The sequence below is a fragment of the Nematolebias whitei genome, chromosome 2, assembly GCF_014905685.2.
Source record: "Nematolebias whitei isolate Nwh7 chromosome 2, NemWhi1, whole genome shotgun sequence".
Classification (NCBI taxonomy): domain Eukaryota; kingdom Metazoa; phylum Chordata; class Actinopteri; order Cyprinodontiformes; family Rivulidae; genus Nematolebias; species Nematolebias whitei.
In genome coordinates, this window is record NC_056499.1 from 7363330 (window position 1) to 7386106 (window position 22777).

General features: G+C 40.6%; 1 protein-coding gene across 2 annotated transcripts in view; it reads right to left on the minus strand.

Moving 5' to 3' along the window:
- Positions 1 to 22777, minus strand: part of ankrd11 (ankyrin repeat domain 11) — a 154742-nt gene that overhangs the window by 3284 nt on the left and 128681 nt on the right. The window contains exons 4-10 of one of the 2 annotated variants that reach the window (XM_037689818.1): positions 21157 to 21289; positions 13121 to 13285; positions 11916 to 12116; positions 11666 to 11808; positions 10015 to 10162; positions 5484 to 9930; positions 2719 to 5362 (exon numbers count right to left, since the gene is read on the minus strand). In XM_037689818.1, coding sequence (XP_037545746.1) covers positions 2719 to 5362; positions 5484 to 9930; positions 10015 to 10162; positions 11666 to 11808; positions 11916 to 12116; positions 13121 to 13285; positions 21157 to 21289 — 7881 coding nt within the window. Of the gene's footprint in view, positions 1 to 2718; positions 5366 to 5483; positions 9931 to 10014; positions 10163 to 11665; positions 11809 to 11915; positions 12117 to 13120; positions 13286 to 21156; positions 21290 to 22777 lie in introns of both variants that reach the window. The other variant, XM_037689810.1, reaches the window with a different exon arrangement.

Consider the following 22777-nt stretch of genomic DNA (forward strand, 5'->3'; position numbering starts at 1 on the left):
TGCTGCACTGCTGCTGTGCAGATCCATGTCTCATGATGTTGTTGTGAACTGGACTTAACGTTCAAACTAGTTTTTATTGTGTTTTCTGATAACGATGTCTGAGGGATTAAAAAAATAATAATACAGTAGTCCCTCTCTACTTCGCGGTTTGTTTATCTCCGACTCGCTCCATCGTCGTTTTTCAAAATAAGATTGGACATGACACACGTTTGGCTGATTGATGGATGATCTGCACGATCGGCACGGAAACTTTATTTAAAATACAAAGTTTGTTTTCTCAGTCATCCAGGTATATAACAACAAAAAAGGTTGAATCATGTCATCTGGACTTCGTTTTTTTGTTAAAAAGAAACGTTTCGCCCCTCATCCAAGAGGCTTCGTCGGTCTGAGGCCTAGCCATCTGGTATTACCCAGAAGCCACCCTGACTCTTGTGTTCCAAGCCTGCCTCAGATACCCCTGAAGTCTGGCCTTTTCACTAATGGTTTCAAATGGTTTAAATGGTTTATTTAAAATAATTTATTTTTAATTATTTAGCACCTGCTGCACATTTGTGCAGCCCAGAGCTGCAGAAAAAGCTTCCTCCTGCAGCTGATCAGCTGTTCTCCATGCGGAGTAGAGAAATGGGCGTGGCCAAGAACGCTTGCAGGTGGCAAAGAGCACAGGAGGCAGGGAACTGAAATCATGACATTCTGTGTTCTTTTAGAGCTTTAGAGTTGAGAAACATAGTTTTTTTAGAATATTGCAAGAGTGTGGGAAGGGTTTAAAATGCCTTTATATCTATATCTATATACTAAAATAAACTACCGATACTACTTACTACTTGTACTACTATCCCTCCTTTGCAGTTTTTCACTTTTCGTTGGGCTTCAGGAACGAGGGACTACTGTATACAAACTTATTGAAGTTTGTGTGTGTATAATAAAGACCTCATAGACCCACAGCGGATCGCTCCATTCATCTTTGTGAAAGTCTTACATCAATAAAGCCGCTTCTCCATTGTCAAGTACAACGCCAATCGCTTTGTTTCTATTCAGTTCTACTCAAGGGCATGTGTCCATTTAGAGTGGGTCCCTCACTCATTGGGGTGAGGGCTGGATCGTGGGCGGGCAAATAAAAGGCGTCCATAATGGCGAATCACCTTCAGTCCCTTCGAGTCGACCCGCTTCGCCGGTTGTGATCCTTTATCATCCGGTAGTTGGACATTTTTTAAATTTGTCACGACAGTCAGTTTCTCAGACACCTCCCAGTAAACTTACTCGTTTCCCGCTGCTCCATCGAGCTCACGCAGTACGCGCTCGTCTGACAAAATTGCTAAAAAGGTTTTCACCTCATTTCGATCACAGAAGAACCTGTGATTTGCAACGCTCCGTCTCAGCAACATAATCAGACTGAAAACGGCGCTTCAGGAGGAGTTTGCAAGTACCGCCTTGACTCGTGCAGCGACATCGGTTCACGGGCCAGTCAACGGCTGCGGTTTACTGGTGTCAAAATTGCTGGCTTGACTGGAACCACAGCTGAAGTGGTTCCACCAAGCAGGAACAGGCAATGGAGATACATTTGGCTGATGCTGAGTCGATGCGAGCTGAGTAAAGCCACGCCCGTGACTATTTTTAACCTATTTTTAGATGCCTTACATAAGAGGTCCCCAACACGGATCACAGTCCTGCATACTTTAGAAGTTTCCCTGCTTCAGCACACCTGACTGAAATGAATGACTCATTGACTGGCTTCTGCTAAAACTTGATGACATTCTGAGCCGGTAGTTCAATTATTTGAATCAGGTGTGGTGAAGCAGGAAAGCAGCTAAACGTGCAGGACAGTAGGCCGTGAGGATTTTTCTTTTCGTTCAACCTTTATTTAAACAGGTTAGTCTCACTGAGCTACGAGGACTCATTTACAAGAGACCTGATTTAAACAAATAACACAGATGAGCTACAGACAACAATAGGCAGTCATACAAAAGCATATAAAATGAAAAGTTAATAGAAGATATGATAAGAAACGCCACAAAAAAACAGTTACATTATAAAGCGGTGTAAAATGAGGGATCAGGGATGGGGACCTCTTTACTTTACGGACATAATTTTTTTCATCTGTGCTGCCACTTCTGGTCGGCAGAGTAGTTTGGTACCTTTTGTCCGAGAAGAGTTATAGTAGCTGAAACATGTTGCAGAAAAGCTGTGCCTTTTACATACCGGTAATCTTTCTTTGCTGAACCCTGAAAAATGTATGTCTTTAAATAATAGTTTAGGCTAGCACGACACGACTGTCTTTATCAACGACTTTGAAACATTTGATTTGTGTTTAAATCTTCAGTGACAAACATGATGCTAATTGCTTTAGCATTTCTATTATTGTACGTGTTTTACTACGCAAGAAAATACAGTAATATGCGTTTATGTATAGTAACCAATTTCAATCTGTAAATTTGTATTTTTGCCTCTATGTTTTAGTTTTTTAGAGCTCTGTATAATAATAGTTTCATAGTTGCAAGGCAGCCTTCTGAATTGTAATGGGAATGAAAGTTTCCTAAATTTTCCCATCCCCACTAAGGAAGTGGCTCCAAATCTGGGCGTGATTTTTACTTAAGCGTTTTAGTTTTCTGCTTTGTGTTCTGAACCTTCAGCATCTGATGTGAAAGTACAATTATTGTTTTAACTGTTTTTACACATTAAGTCTTTATTATGTCTGGATCGTGTAAAGGCGGGGTAACTTACCACGGGGATATGAAGTTTGCTGAGAGGCTTGCCGTCCAGCAGATAAGAACCAGTGTAGGTCACATACTCAGCGTAACACTGTGGGGCCTGCGGGGTAATGTAGCACAGAATCTTCCTCTTCTCCTCTATCTTCTTCCTGATCTGCAGATACTCAAAGTAAGGGTTGGACCGGTCGCTGTGGTAAGGCTCGATCTCATCCAGCTTGATGGCATTAACAACTACAGCTAAGGTCTGTTGAATCATTTCCCTGGTCTGCTGCATGGCTGTATTTACAAGCTGGACCTGGACTTGCTGCCCGGCTGTTCGGTGAAATTTCCTCTTGCGTGGGTGCTGGGTTGAGTCCTCCTCGTCCACAGACAGAGGACGACCTTTTGTCGACTTACCGATGACCGCTGATGCAGTCAGAGATGGCAATACATGCGGTGCTGGGGGTGCAGTAGTGGAAACGCTCAGCACCGAGTCTTTTTCTTTCTTTGGAGATGAAAAGGAAGTCACTGAAGTGGGTGTCGGGGTTCTTGTTGGGACTAGATTAATGCTCACTACTGGACTGTTCATCACAGTGGTGGCAATGGTTGATGAGGTTGTGATGCTGGAGGTAGCAGGGACAGCAGAGGGATTGTTCTTGGCGCGATTGCGAGTGATCCTTTGAGGAATTTCCTCTACCTTCTTGGGAACATCTACAATGGTGGGCACGGTTGTTGGGAAGATTGGCATTAGCTTGGATGGAGGTTCCTGAGTATCTGGAAGTTCCACTGTGCTGGAGAGGGTGACTGCCACAGACAGATGGGGAAGAGGACTGAATGACACAGATTCTGTTGTATCAGGAGTGTCCTTGTGCCTAATGTCTGGTTTTGTGGCAGACACAGAGTCCAGCGGTAACTGGACTGACTCGGTGAAGGAATGGAGCTGGGATATGTGATGTTGCTGACAGGCAGCTGGTTTCACAGGTGGATACAGCATGTTAGGTTCTGACTCTTCATGTATTTCGTATGCTAATGGTCTTTCTAACATGCTGCTGTGTTGTGGGTTAAGAGACAAACAGCTGTTGGTGGGCACACTTTGAAGCTCAGAGTCCAACTCCTGCTGGAAGGTGGTATGTGGTGACGGCACAACAAAGTCTTGTCCAGTAGATTCCCCTAAACTGAGGTCTCCAGCAGGACATGGAGTCTTTGTCAAGCTTGGTAGGTCTACCTCTATTATGTCTGGCTTTTCTTTGCCAATGGTGTGTCTAATGTGAGTTGACACGATCTTGCTGTGGTCAGCTAGTTCATGATCTCGAGGCTCGCCTTCTTCTGACTTGTCTGGTAATGGTAGGTCAGGCAAAGAAAATGGCCCCAGGTCATCAAGTTCATCTGCATCAGTCGAGAAATGATCTGCCCAGGGCACCACAGGCTCACGGCCCACAGCTGGAGCAATGTCATCAACATGGGTCGTGTTGAAGTTCTGCATGTTCATTCTACCGTCAGGCTCTACACAGTCTGTATCCATCTGGTGGCTGTTCTCTATGATAGGTTTGTTGCAGTCATGGAAGAAAGAGTCGAGCCTATTAGATGATGATGATGTATTTAAATAGTCGGGTTCCTCATCCATAGTGGTTTCAGGCCGCTCAGGAGAAGGAATGTCCGCCACAGCCTCCTTCTGCTCATCAGAGTCCTCCATGTCCTCTTTGGGCCACCTATTCCAGTTGTCGTAGGAGCCAGGAGGGTGTACCGAGAGGGGCTGCATTTCATTGTCAGAGTGAGAGTAAGGACTGGTTATTTTAGAGACGGCAGCTTCAATCTCCCCTCGAGCAGCTTTAAGGTCCATATCAGTGTTCCAACCCATGTTGTCATCGAAACAGCTGTCTACATGATTCAGTGCAGTGTGTGCTGGAGACAGCTGGTGAACGTCCGACTCCTGCCGATGTGGAGACTCCAGAGGCCAGTTCTTCCTTAGCGGGTCCTCAACTTGAGGGGAGAAAGAACACAAATTTCTTATCTGCTCTGGCTCTTCCACGGCACAGCAATCACCATCTGTCCTCTCATCCATATCAGCTTCTTCCTCCTCTTCCTCCTCCTCATCCCCCTCCTCTTCTTCCTCCTCTTCTTCTTCTCGCTCCTGTTCTTCTGCGACACAGGGCAGCTCGGGCAGATTTGGCTCACTGTGGTTCGGCTCCGAGATGTCATCAATATCTAGGGGTAGCAAAGCAGCAGGAGCTGGGGTTGGTGGTGCAGCAATGTCAAAGCATGGTTCCTGGGGATCTGGTCTGTGAACTGGCGTTGACGGTTTTGGCAGAAAACTGTTGTATACGCTTTCAGGAAGGTTTTCGTGGCCCTCTGCGACACAAAGAGTTGTTGCCATACTATCTGGTGTGAGATGGGGTAGCTCACGGCGAGGAGACAACATTCTCAATGGAGAGAAATAGGGTGAAACACACTCCAGCCTATTGACGGTTACTGATTTTTCCTCTAAAGGCTGCAAAGATGACTCAAAATCAGCAGCTGGATCACTCTGCTGTCGAAAAGGCATGTCGGACTCGGCTTTGAATTCGTTATCTAAAGATCTGCGGGTGTCAGGTGATGCAGAACGGCTGATGAGTGGTAGCTGCAGGTTCTTTGCAGGAGTAGGACACGTACCCTCCTGGAAACTTTGGGAATTGGAGTATCTGCTTGGGTGGACACAGATGAAACAAAATTAAAAATAACGCTACAGTGAATACAGTACAACAATCTCAAACGGACTCGAACTGAAACCCAAGAGTTTGCTTAGAAGTTTAAATATCTTACCTTTCAAAGACGGTTGGGGAGCAAGCATTCATTGACATAGTCATGGCTGATGAATTCTGGCAGTCCAGCCCATCCAGCATAATTTCAGGGTAATCCTCTGGACTGCAAGATGGGGTCCGTGGTGTCTGCATTACTTCCTCAAAGCTGGGGCAGGAGATGACAGATGTTGGCGTGGGGACACCAGTTGGTCTGTTTTGATCTGGTCTGGGCGAAGCGGGGAGGTTCTCTTTCATTTGGTGGCCTGCCATCCAGTCCTTTGTGTTTTGACTGTCACTAGGCTGGAACTTCCTCCCTGGAGACATCATCTGAGCTGGTAGGACCACATCCTTCAGCTTTTTCTCCTTAAGACCAGACTCTAAGCTGTTGGATTTCTTGGAGGTCAGCTCACTGCGGTTTTTTCGTACTTCCTCTGTAGACTTGGCTTTATCTTTGAGTTTAGGGTCCCCTGTTTTGGGTCTCAGCCTCTCCATTTGCTTCATCTTTTCTTTTTGTTTCTTTAATTTCACTCCAATTTCCTGATCTTTTTGACTTAACATTTGGCCAAAACTTGTCAGCTGACTATCATCATCCACCAACAGTTTTTCGCGTGGACGATTGTCTTTTCGTGTTGCGTCTTTGGACTGAGTGAGCTTTTCGTTTTCGTCCTTCGCCTTAGATTTACTGTGATCCATTCTGTTGTCTTTGTCCAACATGTCTCGACTTCTGTCTTTTTTCAAATCAAATTTAGGACTTTGCTCTTTCGATCTGTCTTTCAGAACGGAGAACTGCAGGTTATCTTTCAAACCTGACTTCACATCGTCCCTAGAGTGTTTAAATGATCCAAAGCCGTCTGTGTATTTATTCTTTTCTTCTTTCAACTTGTCTTTATGTTTCTCCTTTTTCTTTTTGTCTTTTGTCCTGTCACTGATGATGCCAGTTGCTTTCTCTTTGTCTTTTTTGGACATCTCTTTTTCAAATTCCAGTGTTTTGTCATAGTCGTCTTCGCCGTCCCCTTTGCCCCCGAATGGGAAAGTGTAAGGGTCTGCCTCAAGAGGCATGGGCTCTTTCTCAAACGGTAGACTCTCTCTGCGATTGTAGGACTCTCTGTTCTCCCCACGTTTATCTCCTTTGTCCTTTTTGACTTTTTCCTTTTCTTTGTCATGGCTCTTCTTGGATGACGATGATGAGGAATGTCGAAGCCTTTCTTTGTCTCTGAATCTGTCCTGAGGTGTAGGAATGGACAGGGAGTCTCGTCTGTCCTCAGACATATCATTAAGGTTGATGGAGTCATAGTAAGTAGTGAGGATTGGCTCATGACCTCTATCAGTAAAACTATCGGAGGAGATGTCACTGTTCTTGTCATTTGAGTCATCCTTGTAGTCATTCATAGCTTCCTCCTCTAGTTTTTCCAAAAGAGACTTTTCATTCTCACCACTGCCTTTGGAGGGCTTCCTTTCTTTTGAATGGTCCTGCTTGTCTTTGTATTTGCTTTTCATCTTTTCCTCACTCGTGTCCCTTTTGTCCAGCAGCTTCTGCTTATTTTTCTTTTCCTGGTTCGAGTCCACCGAGGATCGGTCCTTCCTCTCCTTATATTTTGAGTCTACTGAATCCTTCTTGTCCTTGTTGTGTTTCTCTAGGGAGCCTTTCCGCTCTTTACCGGAGTCAAATGTGGTCTTATCCTTCTTCTTTTCCTTGTATTCTTTGTCTTTTGCTTTTTCCGTGTTGTGTTTAATGTCTGCGGACGACTTTCTCATTTTTTCAGCGGGGAAGTGATCCAGCTCATCCTGATCAGGCGTCGAGTCTTTTCTTATGGCACTTGACCCAAGGACAACAGAACTGTTGTAGCTGTCCTCGTCATCATCACTTTCATCTGTGAATATGTCTGCTATTTTGTACCATGTTTTTTCCCTGATTTTTTCTGTTTTCTTCTCCTCTTTCTTTACCTCGAGGAAATCTTTTTCCCTCTCAGAATGTTTATCTTGAGATGCCTTCTCTTTCTTGTCCTTTGCCAATTCTGAAGACATCTTTCGATCTTTGTCTTTGCCATGAGAGTCTTTGTGTTTGTCTTTGGCTCCCTCCTTCTTGTCTTTGGTGCCCCGGTCTTCGTCTTTTTCCTTGACAGCTTTCTCTGTGAAGCCTCGCTCACTCTTCTCATGGTCAGCTCCTTTGTCTTTTGCTTTTTCTTTATATTTGTCAACTTTTGTCTTTTCTCGTTTCTCCACTCCCTCACTTTTCTTTTCTTTCTCCTTTCCAGAGTGATTTCTTTCTCGGATGTCACAAAGTTTTCCTGCAGGATCGATGTCTTTAAAGAAGCTGTCATTGCCATAATCATCTCCGATTGACTCTTGCTTGATTTTGAGATCTTTTCTGTCCTTCACACCTTCGTATGAATCTTTACGTTCTCTACTACTGTCCAAGGAATCCTTGTCTTTTTTGTCTTTGACCGTTTCTGTGGATTCCTTGCGCTTTTTGTCTTTCTCAAGGGAGTGGCTGGAGTTCAGTTTAGTTTTTTCAGACCAGTCTTTTTTCTTTTCATTTGTCTTTTCAGAAGAGTCTTTTTCTTTCTTTTTAAAACTGGCTTCTTTCTCTGACTTCTTGTCACTGTGCTCTGCTCTCTTGTCCTTAACCTTGTTGTCTTTTCTCCTCGTCTCCTCTTTAACAGTCTCAACAATTAGCTTAACAGTGTTGTTGGATTTATATTCTTTGACTTCTTTGACGTGAGCATCCCAGCTATCGTCTCCACACATAGAAGAATCAGAGGACATTTCAGAGCCCCACCTGTCGTGATGGTCATCTGATGCACTGAGCTTTGTGTCCTCCAGGCTGAGGAACCGATTGTTAACGTCATAGCCTTCATGCTCAGGCTCTTCCTTTAGCATTTTGTCTTTTTTGTATTTCTCTTTCTCCTCCTTGATGGTTTTCTCCTTGTCCACCTTAAGATGTTTCTCTTCCTTCTGCTCACTTTTTCTGTCCACTTTAGAGAAGGACTTCTCCTTGGACTTTTTCTTTTTCTCTTCTTTGTGAGTCTTTTGTTTATCTTCCTTGGCTTTCTCCTTCTCTTTAAAATTTCTCTCCTTGTCAGATTTTACAGATTTGTCCCTCTCCTCTTTATTCGTCTTGTCCTTGGTGGTGTCCCTTGCTTTCTTATTTTTCTCTTCTTTTGCTGTTCTATGCAGATCCTTTCCAGACGACCAATCCTTATCCTCAGACTTGGCTTTTGAAAGCCTATCTTCCTTTTTTGAATGGTCTTTTTCGTGTCTGGATAATTTGATTTTACTCTCAGTTGTGGATTCAGAGTCGACAATTAAGGACTTTTGCCTTGAATCATCAAAGTCAAAAGAATAGCTCTTGACAAACTTCTCGTTCATATCTTGATTAAGTACTAGACTAGGAGCGTTGTCTTTTTCCTTACTTTTATGCTTGTGCTTTACTTTATGCTTTTTAGTCACTTTACCATCTCCATCAGTTTTGGAGATGGCGCTCTCTGCGGTGGAATTTTTATAGAGTTCTGAGTTTTTCTTGTCTACAGTGTTACCGTGTGCATTGTTGTTTTTCTTTTTGTTCTCCTGCGCTTTTCTTTTAATTTGCTTTATTGACTCAATACTCGAATCAGCAGAAGAGTACTCTGACTCACTGGACAGTCTCGTTCTGACTGAATCCGAAAGAGAACTGACATCCGACCACGTAGGAGACGACACGGTCTTCCAGCCATCTGTCCTCCACTGCTTCGGATGCTGTTCTGCTAATGATGGCGTGTGTTTCTGAGAGTTCAAGTTTCCGTGTGAGGAAGAGGAGGTTGCGTTAAAGCGAGAGGATTCTTTAAGGTTCATTGAGGAAGAGTCCTTTAAATTATTTGAGCCCTTATCATCCTCACTCTCCAGACCTCCACTATCGGAGTCTGACGTACAGAATTTATCATTTACTTTGCCAAACCTGACTTCTTTGCTGACGTTATTTTTACACTCCTTCTTTCGCTTCTTTTTGACTTTATTTTTGTCTTTTTGTTGTTTTGAGCTCATGCTGCCAGAGTCTCTAGTCTTGGTATTTGTTTGCTGGGCTTGTTGCCGTGGTGTGGGTGCTGGTGTGAAACACAACGTCCTGTCATCCTCGTCTGAACTGTTACTGTCAGAGATGATCCGCCTGACAGTTTTCTTTGGTGTGAGCGAGTTGCTTTTGGAATAGGTTTTAACTTCCATCTTGGGTATAGAGATGAAGCTGTTGGCCTTACTAACGGAGTCCTTTCGAAAGTCCTTTTTTAAGAGGTGTTTATCGTCGACAGGAGGGACTCGCTCCTCCTCATCATCCTCATCAAATTCGTATTCATCCTTGACAGGTGTGACAACAGATTTCGGAGGGTCTGCGGGTTTTCCTTTTAACTTCAAACCCTTCTCAAACTCAGAGTCTGTGTTATTGCCGTCTACAGAGCTCGAAGGGGCAATTGAGGGTGCATCCTCTTCCTCAGAACATTCTGTGAAACACAACCATAATCAATATACAATTCAACAAAAACAGTGAGCTTATAAAGTGACCTAAAACTTTAGGTATTACAAACCTGATGAACTCTCTTCACTTGAGGTGTACGTGCCTTTCCCCAGCAACAGATTCAACATAGTTGGAGAGCTGGCAACCTTTAGCGGTGTTTCACCCCTTCGGTTGCTTTGCCGTGGGTCCCCTCCATAACGTAAAAGTAGCTTAACCACCTGAAATAAATTAAAATTAAAAATTTAATGTAAATACCTTGTAGCTTAACCTTTCTCTCATGCTTTAATACGTAGAAGTAATGAATGAGCTTAACTCAGAATGATGGTAACAAAAGATCAGTAAAAGCAGAAATCCAGGTTTTTACTGTGCAACGGAATTCTGAAAATCTTTTTATTGTGGCAGTTGTTTTTGATTTGCTAGTTTGTTTTTTCATTTACAGAAGTTAATTTGTATAATTATTTTAATGATGAAGATAAAATATGTAAACCTTTGCAGAGATTTAATAAAAAATTTTTTTTCAGAGTAACCCATTAATCCCTAGAAGGCTGAGGTATAAACATGTTTTAAGATTTTGTTTGTTTGTTTACTGGCTCAAAATGTATCTCCAGTAGGCCTGTCACGATAACAAGTTTTGCTGGGTGATTAATTGCCTCAGAAATTATTGCGATAAACGATAATATTGTTTGAAATTTGACATCAATTAGTACTTGTCAAATTTAAGAAATGTTGGTTAATTTGTTTTTCGTGTAGTAACTTTTTTGACCACTGGATGGCAGTATAAGATTGTTTGAACCGAAGGATGGATAGTAAGGGGGCGAGCAGTGTGTCTCTAAGAAAAATGGGAGGGAGGCCCCATGACGTGACATGGGCTGTCTCTCTTCTGTTCTCAAAATGGCGGACGCTCGGTGTGGTTTGAGCTCTTTAGCATAGCATTTCTCACACAAAGCTTCTGAGGAAAAAAATCAGTAAACAAGTTCTCAGCTTCTTTTTGCAGAAAAAAACCCAACTTTTTACACGAAGGCACGGGCTTCAATTGTGAATTTTGGAGCTTTGACAAGAAGGAGGTTTTTTCCCCCCTGAGGTCGGCCAGTTAGCTTAGCTTGTAGCTTAGCTGCTTTTAACCATCCAAAAAAAGCGATTTTGGACGGTTAAAACAGATTTTAAAGAGAAAAGAGAAAGGGAGGGGTCAGTGAAGATCACCGGAGTTGAGCTTTTTGTCATCCAGTGTCTTCAGTAGAAAGAGAAACCAAGAAACGATAAAGCCGATAAATGAAAATGAGGTTAGATAATTTTCATTTATCATGCGATTAATTGATTTATTGTTTATCGCGACAGGCAATATATCTCCCGTTAAATAAAAATGAAAAATGTGTACAATAAGAGTTTAAAGAATATGTACATTATAATAGAAAAAGTTTAGGTAAAATGAGCGGTTGCTTCAACTTAAACCTTTTCCATCAGTTGAAGAAGGTGTGATAATTAGTTTAATGTTTATATCAGTATCGTTGCACTTTTCCTTCTTTGTATTTCTGCATGTGGGTTTGGGATATGGCTTCTTTATATTCATGTAAGTATTGCTAAAATGTGTATAATTTTAAATGAACAAAACAAACAAACAAAACGTTTTAAAGCTGCAACTTTTGAATTTAAATGTACTCTTTATGATTTGCAAATTGCATTGACTGAATTTGGCTGCAGACTGGCTTTGCTTCACGTTTTACCTTGAAATGCCCGTTGTTGGATGCATCATGCAGAGGAGTGTCATCGTCCAGACCCTTGGTGTTGACTTCAGCTCCGGCTGCCAGCAGCTGCTTTGCCACATCATAATATCCCCTGTTGCACGCCTCATGCAATGCAGTCCAGCCTAGACACAAAAAAATGATTGCTGTCTCTAAAGCCTATACTTTGAATGTATGAATGCAAGCTACAGTCTTAAAAAGTGCAGGACAGTAAAAATATCAAGTTTCTCACCTGCAAAGTCTTTTACATTCACATCAGCTCCCTCGTTGATGAGCTCCTTGATGCGGCGCACCTCTCCACGAATTGCTGCTCTGTGCAGTCGAGTCTCCCCTCTTTCATTCCTTTTATTTACTTTGTCTTTGGTTTTAGATGCAGAGTTTGGCGTTCCCTTCTGACCCAGACAGGACTGTGACTGATGCTTTGGTGTTGTGTCTGCAGGAAGAAGACGCAAATTTTACTCAAACACTTGGAAGTCTCTGATGGAGACATTTTCTGTAACCATTACTTCTCTTTTCCCCTCTTGTGCTGTTAAATAATTTGAGTTTAAACTGGTTAAAGCCACAAGGGGGCAATCACACTCCATCAATCAGCATTACTATGATTTGGACCTACTTTACTTGAGCTTTTTCCTTTCACATTTGCAAGATTAAACTCAACCCTTTATCACATTTACATTATTGAGTTTGTTCAGCCATTGTCCCAAATGGTATTTGAAACACATTCACTTAATCCAAGTCTATTGCTCTAGGCATGCAAGAGAGGAATTAACATATAAATAAAAGTCTCCTCGCACCCAGCCATGATAATTTCATTCCATCTAAAATGTCAACATCCCAACCCAAAAGATGCAACAATAATGATAACAAGCATTTAATACATTTCCAGACATATTACTTACCAAAACTCTGAGGGAAAATAATGAGCTTAAATCTAAAAGGATATTCATTGGGTTGCAAGTAAACAACATGCAACTACTTGTGCGGATTTTACATTTAGCTAGCTGTCTGCTGAGATTTGGCACAAATTCTGCGATTGCACCATCACTTTCAGAGTAACGCAACATTAACACAGGAGTTAGTTTCATTTCCTTACATGCAACATTTGAAAAAAACTACACGAATATATAAACGCCACTGTCAAAACTAAACTTATCACTGACAACAGAGGTTTAAATTGCAGCTTTAAAAAGTATTGAGTAATATTTACCACTTGACACAGAATTGAATCTTTTGAGGCTGAAGAAGTGTCAGGTGAAATGCTCAAGATTCACAAAGTAAACAAAAACAAAAAGCTGTGACTCATCCCCATCGAGCTCATTTATAATCCACCTACGCATACTCTTCTCCCACAATTACCGTCTACATATAAAGCTCCCTCCCATCCTTTTTCCCTCTCGCAACAAGTCCAAAGACGTGGTCTAAATGATAAGCACGCACCTGGACTGTTGACGGACTTCGCAGCTGTCATTTGCATGAGCAAGGCCACCTGCTGCCGCTCGGAGACGGGGTACCCAGGCCGGATCCCTGGCATTCCCATCCCAAACGGCTTCCGGGTGTTAGTGGGCTCCTTTTTAATGCGCTTCCTCTCTGGACCTGGTTTCTCTGTGACAAGAGTAAGAACAGAAGCAAATTAGTGCAATTTATTAGGCATGTACACAAACACGCAGCACAACACGTGTAACAACAACACGCTCAGATTTTTTCATTTTCTGTACAAAGGAAAACTTTAAATATCAGGGTGCATTATCATCTGTGATCCATGATGCTTTATATAGTATGGTCAGCCAGGAAATTTCCCAACAAGTAGTGCAACAAACTGAATCAAATCTTCTTTAACCAAACCTAATACCAAAAAAATAAAACACTTTAAACGCATAACGAAAAGCCAGTTTTGCATTCGATTTGTTGTTCTAAAATAACGTTCACAGATGCCATTAATTAAAATAAGTGCTGCTCAAACTTTCCAAATACATTTTTTTTTCCTGATACAATTATGAGCATCAAATAAAGATAATTCTTACTGCGTCTCAGTAAAAAACACAACAAATCTTTGTTGAATGTTTGTTACAGCCTCTGCAGCCTGACACAAACAAAAGACAACCTAGAATTACTATATATATATATTTTTTAATTAAAGTACATTTACTTAGGCTACAATTTGTGGCCTTTTCCCCGTTTCATTTTGTTAACATTTGTTTTTTGGGGGCTGACTCATTACTTCATAGAGTAAAAATAAACAACGACAACAACAACACAATCCTTTCTAGCTTGAGTCAACGCGATGCCATGTGGTGAGGTGAATTTGGCAGCTTTGTAGGTCTTTAATCATGTCTGCTTTTAGAATTTCCTGTGTAAGATATTGGGTCAAAGCCTCTAACAGGATCTGCGGCGCACGCTCGGAGCATCCAAGTACATCTGAGAATGTATATGTGCAGAATTTTTTTTTTTTGACTCCCTGCATTACGCAGGTGCGTTAGACCAAGAAATTCAATTCAGCCCAATTTCACTTGGACTAAAATGTTTACAAGGACTTTAAAAGCAGAAATAATGTCAGACTACTGAATTAATTAGATATTTTCCAACATCATGTAAAAACACTGAATGCTTTTAACCGTCCATTCACTCACTTCCAGGTTCCCTGCATGTTTGAGAGCAAAGCTGCTGAGCCGCAGTATCGCTCACTAGTTTCAAATTTAGCAGCTTTGTTAATGCAATAGAATAATACGGCACCTACTGTCAAATTCGATGACTTTTGAGACGAAAGGCTTGATTTTGTTTACGAGAGCAGCACATTTAAATTAAATTTCTCTATTGGACATACGTTTTACATTAATGAAACTAAAATTAAAAGCGCATCAGTTATATATAAAAAAGTAGTTAGCTACCACAGCTAAATGATATTAGCCAACAAAAAATGTCTGTAACTTGGGTAATTTTACAGATAACTGAGATAAAGTGTGATGTGGTAGTAGATGAGAGTCATTTATTGTGTGATAATGAACTGTACAGAATGAAATTGCATATAAGTTTCAAGGTAGGGCTCAACAATTAATTGTATTTGTGATAATATCGCGATATGATAAAACAAGATTTTCTAATCGCAATGGCTGCAATTTGACTGGTCACGTGATCTGGAGCAAAGCAGGGCAGGGAATGGGAGAAGTCAACACTGCACTTTAACCGGTTGCACAATGGCGTCGGGCTCGACAGAAGCCGGTTCATCTGAAAGTTTGATGCCAAAGAGAGGCAGCACGTCCGTTGTTTGGAATTATTTTGGCTATAAAAAGAAGACGCTGAGCAACAACACGTATTGTGCAGAACCTGCCTTGCTGCGGTTGCTACCTGTCGAGGTAACACCACTTAAAAAAACACTACGAAGCCATTTACGACAGTTGCATGGCTAGAATGACAATGATCGGTGCTTCAACTTAAACAAGCAAAGTAGCAGTCGACAGGGATCACTGACCGAACTGTTCGAAGGCATTACTCCATATGAGCATAACTCGAAACGGCACGCAGAAATAACTCGAGCAATAACAGAGTTCATAGCGAAAGACATGATGCCCATTAATATAGTGACCAAGCCTGGGTTTACAGTTCTGGTAAACATAGTGAATAAGCCGTACAGAACGCCCTCATGCACACGTTTTAGTCAAGTTGCCATCCCAGATCTACACAAAAAAATGCAGAAACGGAGTTGCAGCGGAGCTGAAAACAGTGGAGTTTTTTGCAACTGAAACAGATACAGCTCTTAATTTCATTGCACTTGCGTATAATGACAATAAAGGCATTCTGATTGATTTATTGCTTGTGTTCGTTGAAAAATGCATTAGAAGAAGACATTGAAAAATAACTGCATATTACATTGCAATATTGAGGTAAAATAAATAAATAAAATCGTAATTAGAATATTTTCCAAAATTGTTCAGCCCTATTTCAAGCTTTGACCAAAACCTCAACTCTGGAGTGGCGGGCGATATGCATCCTTCAAGGAATGCCGAGCCTTTAATTACTAACCGTTTTATCACTAAGACAGCAAAAACAAAAATCTGAACATGACGGGAGCTTCCTCTGTTTTTAAAGGTGTTCAAATACAATTAAAGAGCCCACACGACTGAGTAAAAGAAAACAAATGTTAAAAGCTTACTCTGGCTTAGACGTGGAAGATCCACCCAGTATAATTCAGCGCTGTGACTAACTTGTTTCTACAAAAACACACATTTTGCTCATTTCTAGAAACTTTCAGCTCCAACGTTTGCACTTGAAATTATTTTCAATTAGACTTGTGGAAAAACAAACGGCGCACATGCTCACATACTGTTTGTGCAGCTTGATGTGCGAGAGGTGTGTAGGCAGCAGTGTGGGTCACTTTGGTGTCATTACCCAGCAGCCCCTGAGGAACAGAATGGCCAACGGGCAGTGTTTATGTCCGTCTGTCTCCAGGCCAATCAGCCAAAATCGTAAAGAGAGGAAAAGAGGGTGTGACTTGGCAAAAATTGTTATTACAGAATAGCTGGTGTATATTTCAATTCAAGAGGGCCTTGCCAAGGTCACCACTGTGGAGACACTGTGCTACTGGACAAAAGCAGCTGCTCCACAAAGGCACACCCAGCAATTATTTTCAGTGGCAACATACCATCTGATCACCCATGAAGAGGGTAAAACTACATGAGTGTAAGACTTCATCATCCAGCGGGAAACAACTGTCAACAGCAAGTTTTTACAGCAACACAACCTTCAAGAATCACAAAGAATGAGCGTGTACAGAGGCTTCACGACGACAGCGGATGATTTCTGTCGGACCTCTCCCACTCCAAGCCTGGATGCAAAGCTCGAGTTTCCAAACACGCAACAAAGCAAGAAGTGAACAGTAAAAAATCCTGCTTCCGGTGCCTAAAGGATTTCCAGGAAACTATTTTTCCAGTCACATGTACAGAGAAAATAAACTTTCACCAACATCTGTGAACACTTACAGCTAATGTGCCCTTCAGCACTCTTTGATACACTCTCACGTTCTCCAAAGCATTCACCATTTAGACACATTCCTTCTGTAAAGACAGCAGGAACCACAAAAGTAGTCCAACATGTTTTTCTCTGCAGCAGAACCGCTATACTGCTAAGCTAGCTTTTCCATGCTATGTTTACAAGGCAGTGTGATGTAGTCCTGCAGACAAATGCAGCTAAGCCAAACCAAAGTTGAAGCCTCATCATCAGAGGTATGATCTCTTATCCTCCTGACCTGCTTATCTTTGAGATAAGGAATGACTAAACATATAACTGAACACAAGGCAAAAAAATTAAAATATGACTATGACAAAAGCCGGTATAATTATGGTGTTAAACCAACTAGCTAGGCCACAATAGCAAAAAATACAAAAACACAAGTTATACATTGATGAATACTGTAGGACAACGAGACCAATTTTTTTAAAGGTTTGCAGTCAGCAAAAAATATAAATAAATAAGTGATTTTCAGCTGTTACTACATCGAATCTTAGCACAATGTTTGTAAACCTGACTGAGTTATAGCTAAATTTGTGTTGGCTAGTGAGTAGCTGTGGTAGCCATCTTGAATGGAGTTGACTCTAAACGGCAACAAGATGTTCATCAGGTGATTTGTTCTCTAAAATCATCCAGTGGTTCATGTGATGCTTTTGGTAACAGACGCACAAATGCATCCAAAGGCGACACGTCATCATCGCCTTCGACTTTCCGCAGCGGGCAATAATTGCCTGAAATACATCACATTGTGCACGCTTCCATTACCATTCAGCTGAACATCTAGGGAACATTGCTTTTATGCGTCTCAGTAAAATGATATTATTCAGCTTTAAGACAAGGTTGAAACCTTACTCTCCTTGTTCCTTGAAACTTGACTAACAAGATAAGAGAAGGGGAGAATAGATGAGAAACGTAAGCTAGGTAGGGACTGACACCCTGTGAATAGACTGCCTAACAGAGCAAAGAGGAGGAACATACATCAAACATAAAAGTCAGGTTACAAAGAGAGGAAAGCTTTTAAATGGCAGACAAATAATACTACAGTGCGCGCAAATGCCAGAACAAAAGATGGTCTATTTCAGTTAGCCAACAGATGCAGCGACAAGAAAAACCACTCTAACCAGCCTGACCAGGTACGCTAGTTCGTTGAATGGAGAGAAACGTGTTGTGTTTGGGGAGTTGCATAAACAGGAAGTTAAGATAGAAGTGGCAGGAAACGGCCAACAGGATGCTTTCTCAATGCTAGAGAAAAATCCAACATAGATGTTGTGACAAGTATGAACGACTATATTTTCTGTTTAATTCATCCAGTTGTTATTTCAATCAGCTGAGCTCACCGACTGAATTTACAGAGTTGTATTTATTTGAAGCCAATTAGGAGACGCATCTGTTTTACTACTCAGGAGGAAAATGATGTGTAGACTGGAGATTTGTGTGAACCGTTGTGTTATTTGATTTGGTTTGATTTTATTTTTACAGCTCACCTTCAACAATGTGCCAAAAGACTATGTAAATGGCCGCAGGTATAAATGTTTTTACAGAAAGAATGAAACAACTTATTAATGAGCTCCTAATGAGCTCCTAGCAGGCTGTGGCAAGCCGATTAAGGCACTAATAGTCACTTTTACCTATTACATGACACAATGGCATGCCATACAACTCGAGTGCCATCTAGCAGCTGAAAATGGTAGTGTTCAATATTTTCAATGTCGGAATGAATGAAAATGGTCATATCTCAGCCAAAAATTGGTTTATAAATATGGGGGAAAACATAAATAAGTCGATTCAGTGTATAAGTCGCAAGGAATGCAAATTATGCAAAAAACATGTGACTTACAGGCCAAAAAAATAAGGAACTTAATTTTCATCAATCCAAGTAGTACTTCTGAATACCACGGAGTACCAGTGTTTTGAAATAAAACGAGTTACATCATGTTACACACTTGATTCTTTTTTTTATATTTTAGATTAAGTTGTGAAACTTGATTTTGTTCAAAATGATCATATCAGAATTTATTACTCGGATATGCTCGTCTAAAAACGTTCAAACAGTTGGAACTACTATAGATAAACTAATACACATGAGAACAGCAGCAGAAGTATTTTTGTTCCTCCTTCCTGTCCTCTCAAACCCCAGCTGGTCGAAGCAGATGGTCGCTCGTCCTGAGACTGGTTCTGCTGGAGGTTTCTTCCTGTTAAAATGGAGTTCTTCCTTTCCACTGTCTCCTTTGTGCTTGCTCAGGATGAGACTGCGACAAAGTGAAGACTAACTGTCTTTTATGTATGTGAACGCTTTTGTACAGTGCCCTGAGACAAGTTCTGTTGTGGTTTGGTGCAATATAACTAAACTGAATTGAACGGAAGTTTTTGCACAAGATGCACAATGTTCATACACAAATTACAAAGTTTCAACTTGACTGGGCTTAGCCTGCATGTACTTTGTATCAGTATTATATTTGAAGCGATGTATTTTTGGAGATCTGGAAAACAGTATTTCTGTACTCCTGCCCAACTCAACTGTGCACAAACAAGACAGTAATGTGCAACAAAGGGCTTAGGACAGCCTTTCAGGTAGTGAAGGTATTTCACAACTAACGTTCCAAAAGCCAATTATGTTATGTTTAATGAAATAACCACAGCAAAGCTTACTTCTGCTACACTTTAACACAGCTTAGCATAGTCCTGAAGTTTCACAATGTGTTGTTTTCTCTTTTAAACGGCATCAAATTTACTTTCGGTCTCTATCACCTAATAAACTTTATGCAGGAAAAACTGGCACCATGTTAAAAGTGAAACAACCTGGCAACACTATGGTAGCAGCTTTAACAGATGAGTGACAACCAAGACTGACAAAAACACACACGTAAAACTATTTGAATAAAAATAACTCTGATTGTTTTGCTAATTAAATAAATAAAAAGTTCCCACTTGGGAAAACACACTTCTGTGATCCAGGTGACGAAGTCAAGAGATTTAATTTAATTAACTCACTGCTGACACAGAGTAGCCAGCTGTTTTATTACACAACTTACATTTTCAGGCATGAGTTTATGGCAACGTGAAAGGAATATATGTGAATCAATAGGTCAAAAAGAAACCATCGAGATAGAGTTAATCTGAGAATATAAGTAGTATATAACTGGGCTGTGACTCAGCAGGCAAAAAGCATTCCTGAGGGAGTCTCCAGAATGATTCGTGACCTTTACAGGGATTCTCAATTTACTTGCTTGAGTCAAATAAACAACAAATACATAATCTCTAAAAACACCAACAAAGCTGTTACGAGCATCTGCAGGGTTGTATTGTGAAACTTGTATGGGAATTCTCTTATAAATAAAGCATGTCCACATAGATGATCTGGTCCAAATCTGCTTATCTTCATTTCTAAAGAGTACTTCGGTACTTTGGTTGAGCATGGACTTTGGTGTACTTCGGTAGATTAAATCATAGTTGTGGGGACAGCTATCATGTTTGCACAGGAGGGCAATAAAAAAAAATATGTGCACAGCTTACAATACAGTTTTAATAATAACATTAACAAATACAAATAACAATAATATGTTTTATTTCTAAAAACATAACCTTACAGAACAATCAAGGACACTGTGTAGCTAAAAAACCATCATACAGCAGAAAAACAATAAAAAAAACACTCATGCATTAAAACATCCAGCAGGTAAATAATATAAAACCAGCAAAGGAAATGACAATAATTTTATACAAGAGAATATTACTTCTGAATATTTTTTTTTTTACCACAAAGATATTACAAAAGCATATATAAAATGAACACAATGTAAACACCACAAACATTGGAGTCACTCAAAAACGTTTCAATCAAACATCTACGTGGTTAATAACCAATTGGAGGTATACCGTACTCGCATGAAACCAAACACTTTTTTAAAAAGTGATTGATTCTAAATATAACCTCATGCCAAACCAGTCACACGTTGCAATATAGTTGATTTCTTCTCCTATCAGAAACACAATGCTCAGTGTAATCACAGCAACTCACAGCGCCACAGACTCTTAGTAAAGCTGCTGATGTGGATCTGCATTATCAAACTAAATCCCGAGTCCTTTGAACTCAAAGGCAAGCCACAATTCTTATGTCCCTAATCAAAGAAAACACAAAGTCAGAGCCTTACCAAACCCAAACCTGGTCAGGTCTGCGTGTTAAAGTTCCACAGGTAATTGGTTTGTCATTTTTTGTTGTCCTCTTCTTTCAAAAGTCGATTGCACAGTATTAATTCACTCTTTGGTTCTGACAGATACACAACTATACTACAGATGAAGGGGCAAGGTGCATTCTCCCTCCCCAAGGCCCAACTTCCTTTCACAAAGCAGAACTAGTTCCCATCAGGACAAAGTGATGCAACAAGCCACCCGACATATTTCTCTTTGATTTCCACTTGAAAGTGAACATGGGTGTGGAGATCAAATGCGCTGAGACAGTAAAAATCGCCTACCTGAGTCAGAATCTTTCTGGTCTCCATTTGCTCCAGTGGTGAAGGGCAGTTTCCTTTTAGGAGCCTTTTCTTTCATCTCTTTGACCCCATCACTGCGATCCAGTTTGGGAGTCTTATTTGACAACACTTTATCCTGGAAAAGAAACAAAAAGACCCCTTAAAAACCAGACACAGGACGACATTTTAAACGTAAACAATATCATCATCAGACCAAGTAAAATTATTTTAAGTGTTTACGCGTTTGAAACACTTGAACCATTTGTGGATCCCGCAGGCCCATCTAGTTCAGTTTCATTCACTGCCTCAACCACTGCTTTTTTGTTTTTTTCAAAGCTACGTTTCCATGAAGTTTCTCCGAGATCATTTTGCCCCAGTCAAAGAGACAAGCGTAAGGAAACATGGCCAAGCTGACGCCTGCTCCGCTCTGTGGTCTGCAGCTGCTGGAAACAATCATGTGACCAAGCAAGTCTGCCATCAACAGATGTACATACTTATATGTCCTTTCAACTTGTCTCTTTCTTGAGTTGGAATAGCAAAAAATGGACTTGTTTATCCCGATTCATACTTTTGTAACAATCCAGATTAAGGTATAGGAGGATGACTAAAACAACATGCCACCATTTCTTGTAGGATTAAAAATAACTAAAGAAATTGCAACAAAGTCCATGCTCAATAATCAAGAAATTGCATTTTTGCAGAAAGATTTTGGTGCAATTTGCTGAAGAAGCCGAAACTGAGCAGTTAAAGCTAAAGGAAGCAAAACACTAATTAAGAAGCTAAAGGAAGCAAAACACTAGCTAAGAAGCTAAAAAAGCAAAACACTAGCTAAGAGCTAAAAGTACCTAAATAAGAGCTGTTAGCTAAAAGTAGCAAATGGTAAGCTAAAAATTAAAGGTAACAAGGCTAGGCTAAAGTAGTAAAAGGCTAAATAAAAGTAGCAGAAGTATAGCTAAAAACTAAATTAACAAAAGGCTAGCTGAAAGAATCAACAGTTTGGCTCAAAGCTAAAAGTAGCTAAAAATAAATGAAAGCAACACAAAAAGACAAAAACAGAGCAAGCATGCTAAAGCAGATAAATGTTTTTGAAGAAACTGAAACTATAACACAATTCCATGATTTTTTTAAATTTTTTTTTGTAAATAAAGTACAACAGTTGCAATAAACAAAAAAATAAATCGTAGCACCTATCTCTTGATCGAGCTGAACACATTGAAACACGACTGGCTAAAACAGAAGAATTAGTTTGAGTGCAACAAACATACTTACAATAAAAAAAAAAACACTGGAAAATAAAAATAGTACTATGAAAATTTACCAAGTAACAGGCGGAAAGGAATGTCAAAGTCAGTTTGCTTGTAAAATCATCAGAGTGTTATATAGAGGTGTGCAATTCAGCTTTGTAAGAACCTGAAATAATTCATATTACGACTGTATGATTTGACGGTCATTTTTCAAAACAGCTTAACCACTTAGCCTACTTTTAAAAGTACCCAGCAATAAATGCCTAATGCCCTTTGTTCCCTTTACCAAAGGGGAACAGCTGTGGTGTAACAAGCCACCCTTTGGTAAATCATAAAGCATTTACGAATTTGTGCAAAGCAGCAGCTTAGCTGGAAACTTC